Source organism: Sceloporus occidentalis, unplaced genomic scaffold (assembly GCF_023333645.1).
Source record: "Sceloporus occidentalis isolate IW3139 unplaced genomic scaffold, rSceOcc1.0.p SCAF_471, whole genome shotgun sequence".
Taxonomy (NCBI): Eukaryota; Metazoa; Chordata; class Lepidosauria; order Squamata; family Phrynosomatidae; genus Sceloporus; species Sceloporus occidentalis.
In genome coordinates, this window is record NW_028317451.1 from 51,688 (window position 1) to 57,500 (window position 5,813).

Sequence of the window (5,813 nt, forward strand, 5' to 3'; positions counted from 1 at the left end):
TATCAGCGGACGAGGAGTTCCCTGCAGTGACCGGGGTCTCCGGGGCTCTGTATCCTTCCCGTCTCCGAGCCGGGGGTCATTAACCGAATAACAGCCACTCACTGCCTTTTGTTCCAACCCTTTCACTGAAGATACCCCGGTGCAGGAATCCGGGGTATTTGGGGGCAGATAGAGGATCCCTACCCGTTAAACAGATTCAGGGTAACAGCGTGGCCTGAAACCCTTTCAGCGCCAGAGGTCAGAACAAGGAGAAGGCAGTCAATTCATCCTTTGGAGGGCAAGAAGGCGGAGATAATGCTTTAACCCTTTGAATGACAGGCACAAAACCCCAACGATCAGACTTCACCCCCCTTTATTATGACATAATGAGGCAGTGACAGGATATTAACTCTTTTATTGCCCAACGGGAAAACGGCGGACGGCATTATTTCAGCAGTGGTGGCGACAAGGGATTGCTCTGTCCCGGGAGTGTAATGGTTATCACCATGAGGTGTTAAATCTCCCTGGCTATGAAGGGGTAAAACGCAGCCTCGGTGACACAAAGGAGCCACATCTCACCGCGGACAGCAAACGGCGTCCCACGGAACGGCTGCTATACAGAGGGCCGGGGAAAAGCAAATACCCCCCCCAGGGGTATATGGCTCAGTGTGGAGAAGAGGACCGGGGCAGGATCTCCAGAACTGAGGATGCTGCGAGCTCGCGGTGCAAGGATTTCCCCGGGGTTTGCTGGTCGCATTTCACATGAAGGGGGGACCAGATCCAAAAACCCCCTCTCCTACCCTCCAAAAAAACCTCTACTTTCTGCGAAAGGAGCAACAAAATATCGCAAGCAACAGGTCTGGGTCTGGAACCGGCGCGCCGATCGCACCATCTAAACCCACCGAATACCCCAATGAGACAATCCGGCGAAACCCACCAAATACCCCGAGACAATCCGGCGAAACCCACCGAATACCCCGAGACAATCCGGCGAAACCCACCGAATACCCCGAGACAATCCGGCAAAACCCACCGACTACCCCAAAGAGACAATCCGGAAAAACCCACCGAATACCCCAACGAGACAATCCGGCGAAACCCACCGAATACCCCAACGAGACAATCCGGCAAAACCCACCGAATACCCCAACGAGACAATCCGGAAAAACCCACCGAATACCCCAACGAGACAATCCGGAAAAACCCACCGAATACCCCAACGAGACAATCCGGAAAAACCCACCGAATACCCCAACGAGACAATCCGGCGAAACCCACCGAATACCCCAACGAGACAATCCGGAAAAACCCACCGAATACCCCAACGAGACAATCTGGAAAAACCCACCGAATACCCCAACGAGACAATCCGGAAAAACCCACCGAATACCCCAACGAGACAATCCAGTGATTCCAATAATCTCACAATAATGCAAAGAGCGCAGACAGGGTTCCCGGAACATGCCGGGGATTCACCGCTCCGGTTCGCACGTAAATAAAGGGGCTCAAAAATGCAACAAACAATATTTGCATGCAGTCTGCCGCCCCGTCTGCCCATCTGCCTCCGCACCGGGCTCGTCTCTCGGCTGCCTGCTGCCTCAGGGGTTAAATCCCCCCGTCAGTTAATCTTTGCATTGAGTGCTAAGCGCGGCACGTAGTTATATTTAGCACCCAAGCGCTCGCAACAGAGGTGCAACTTTGAGGTTCCGGCTGGCAGACTGCGCGGCTCAGAAGCCGTGCAAGCCGACCGTTTCCCCCCCGCCGCCGCCTGTCCGTGTAATTACCCCGAACTCGGCGGAGGAAGGAAGGGAGGCTTTTGCCACTTACCCCGTGCGGCGGGTGCTGTCTGTCCAGTGCTGCGATATCGCAAACCTTCAAGCTACTGTATCTGCAAGTGTGTCATGAGGACCGTCCTGAGCTTGTACGTAGTTGTTACCATGGAAACAAACACAGCGAGGGTAGAGTGCCAGGCTGTGTTAATTCCATCACCCATGAACCCCAGGGGAACACGCACATTCATCTCTGCCCTTTTTTTTTTTAAATGTTTTTTTGTGTGTCTCCGCATTAGTAACGGACGCGCTAAATCCGGACGGGGTCTGCGGGCAGGCGGGTGACGGACGCCGCGTTTACCTGTTGGTGGGATTCGTCTGCCTACAATTTAGAGAGGGAGGAGGGGGCAGCGTGTTTAACCCCCTTGGGGTAAGAGAAGAGCTTGCAATTCAGCAGTCTGCAACAGGCTGGAGAGCGCTAAGGCAGCAGAAAGGGTTAAAGCCAATGGCTAGGCATACTGAACGGGGTAAATACACGACCAGGCTTGCTGTCACCCATATTTCTATACATTAATATGCATTAATATTACATATTAATGCAGAAATAACAAGATGTAACAGAATAAACTATCGCGTCTGCAGATTCATAGAGTAGTTGACTCACGGAGGTGCCGATAAGCAGAGTTGGCATTGGATCAATAGATTAACATTTGCATTGCCAGAGAGAAACATTTGAGAATTTGCTTGCTCATAAGACCTATTCGCCCGTCTCTCCTGCTGTAAAGACTCAAACCTTAATCAGTCGTTGGTCTCGTCTTAGATTCAGGAGCCGTATGTCTATCCCATGCGTGTTTAATCCCCTCAATGTATTACCCGCTACCACTTCTGCTGGGAGGATGTTCCACTTATCTACCACCATCTCAGTAAAGTAAAACCTCCTTAGATTACAAAGTGTTAATAAAATAGACACTGAAACACTGTCGAGTACACGGGACTTCGCAAAGTTGCAAGGAGAAGTGAAAGGTTTGGGTGCAGACAGTCGCCCCGGATAATCGAAACACGTCCCGGCGAACCCCCTCTAACCGGCCACGGGGACCAGGAGCCGGCACAACGTTCACCGCTGCACAAATCACAGCACAAAGAAATACAGGCAGTCTGGGCAAAACTAATGAGCTGCAAATCACTCTGCTGGGGATGCTATTCATCATTTATAATTGCTGAGAGGGTGCAAAATTCATGGAACAGCCTCCCAGCAGAAGTGGTAGAGGGTAATACAGTGAGGGGAGAAATGCTCTGTTTTCACAGCAACGTTTGAGACATTGTGAGAAGAAAATGAGGCTGTCGGGGCAGGTCGCCTCTTATTATCTATTAAAATAATAGATGTCTCGCAGGACAGGGGGGCATCCAGGTATTTAATAAGACTGTATGTAAACAATGAGATGGTATATCGTCACATATCTTCCCGATATGCTAATTAAGTGCTGTTATCATTCATGCCCCACGTTCTCTGAATCCTCTGGTGTGGACCCTCTGCTTATATTGTAGCGCCCCCTATGGGTGCCCAGCAGGCAGCAGCTCAGAGGTCTGGTCGAATAAATGATGCCGGCAGGCAGTGTGGTTAGTAAGCACCATATTTAATACGGTGATATATATCACTTCCTCCGATTCTCCAATATATATCACTTCCTCCGATCCTCCGATATATATCACTTCCTCCGATATATATCACTCCATCTGATAGATATCACTTCCTCCGATCCTCCGATATATATCACTTCCTCCGATTCTCCAATATATATCACTTCCTCCGATCCTCCGATATATATCACTTCCTCCAATCCTCCAATATATATCACTTCCTCCGATCCTCCGATATATATCACTTCCTCCGATATATATCACTCCATCTGATATATATCACTTCCTCCGATCTTCCGATATATACCACTTCCTCCGATCCTCCGATATATATCGTTTCCTCCGATCTGCCGATATATATCACTTCCTCCGATCCTCCAATATATATATCACTTCCTCCGATCCTCCAATATATATATATCACTTCCTCCGATCCTCCAATATATATCACTTCCTCTTATCCGATATATATCACTTCCTCCGATCCTCCGATATATATCACTTCCTCCGATCCTCCAATATATATCACTTCCTCCAATCCTCCGATATATATCACTTCCTCCGATACATATCACTCCATCTGATATATATCACTTCCTCCGATATATATCACTTCCTCCGATCCTCTGATATATATCACTTCCTCCGATCCTCCGATATATATATCACTTCCTCCAATCCTCCAATATATATCACTTCCTCTGATCCTCCGATATATATCACTTCCTCCGATCCTCCTATATCACTTCCTCCGATCCTCCGATATATATCACTCCATCTGATATATATCACTTCCTCCAATCCTCCAATATATATCACTTCCTCTGATCCTCCGATATATATCACGTCCTCCGATCCTCCTATATCACTTCCTCCGATCCTCCGATATATATCACTCCATCTGATATATATCACTTCCTCCGATCTTCCGATATATATCACTTCCTCCGATATATATATCACTTCCTCCGATCCTCCGATATATATCACTTCCTCTTATCCGATATATATCACTTCCTCCGATATATATCACTTCCTCCGATCTTCCGACATATATCACTTCCTCCGATATATATATATCACTTCCTCCGATCCTCCAATATATATATCACTTCCTCTTATCCGATATATATCACTTCCTCCGATATATATCACTTCCTCCGATCTTCCGACATATATCACTTCCTCCGATATATATATATCACTTCCTCCGATCCTCCAATATATATATCACTTCCTCTTATCCGATATATATCACTTCCTCCGATATAACGCTTCCTCTTATCCGATATCAGAGCATGCATTACCACAACATTACAAGTAATCCTGGGGGTAGATGGGAATCTTGCCCCCATTGGGGCATTATGCTAGTTTCTGCCCTGTACAGGTCAGAGGTCAAACAGAAGAATTACATTCAACCTCTGATGTTTCGAGCGTGTGATGAGGATTCTTTAATATCACTTTAAAATAAACAGATTTTATGTATTTTTACATATTTAACCCCGTTTCCCTGTTCAGATTGGGCAGGTAAGTAATAGGGCTTTAGTGACCTGGGCGATCCCGACATATGATGGCGTCGGGCGGCCAACGGAATCGGGGGTTTGCAGAGCAATTACATTTGCAGAATACGTGGCACGAAGGATTATCTCTGCAGATTACTATATTATATAAGAGATAAATGTATTCTGCGCCGGCCCGCCAGACCCGAACCTAACGCTGTCAGTGCTGATCTGGGCTAGCTATTCCGTGCTAGTGAAAGCCCCGCCGTGTCCATTAACGTGGTCAATAGATACATTGTTTCATGTATCTCAAAAGTATCTAGACTGAGGTCTCCTAGAATCTGCCTTTCATATAACGTTTAATATTTACATAATATAATAATATATAATAATAAATAATAATAAATAATATCACCAATAATGATTTTTTTATTTTATTTTTCATATTCTGGTTTATTGGCTCATATGTAAAGTAACTGTACGATCAGTGACGGGTCTCAGGTGATCATCCCCTTAAATGTCTCCGAATGGCGCCGTGGACGGCCGGAACGAGCCGTGGGACCCCCGCTTTTGCCAGCTACACCTCCAGCACATCCGACGAGCCTCTGATTTCTCTTCCCTCTCTTGCGCGACTGCGTTTTATCTTTTTTTTTTTTTTTTTTGCAGTTCCGTTAAGATCCTCGAGGGCAGTTAGGAATATTCAGAGAGTCTTCTGGTAACATCGAGGTCTACAACAAAATGCACGTCTTCAAACATCAGCTACACCGCTGCATATGTCAGCTACCCTGCGGCAGATTCTGATGACAACTTCATCAAAGCCCCGATTCTCTGCGACTTAAACTCAGTTCACATCTTTTGGCAGCCGGGGAAGGATGGATCCATTACTGTACAGAGTGACATGACCTGCCACACATCAGGCTATTATTAT

At 46.9% G+C, this 5,813-nt stretch overlaps 1 protein-coding gene across 1 annotated transcript in view; it reads right to left on the reverse strand.

Moving 5' to 3' along the window:
- Positions 1-2,058: 2,058 nt before the first annotated feature.
- LOC149271712 (EF-hand calcium-binding domain-containing protein 11-like) overlaps positions 2,059-5,813 on the reverse strand; it is a 46,506-nt gene continuing 42,751 nt past the window's right edge. The window contains exon 7 of the mRNA XM_089507181.1: positions 2,059-2,130. Coding sequence (XP_089363307.1) covers positions 2,059-2,130 — 72 coding nt within the window. The remainder of the gene's footprint in view (positions 2,131-5,813) is intronic.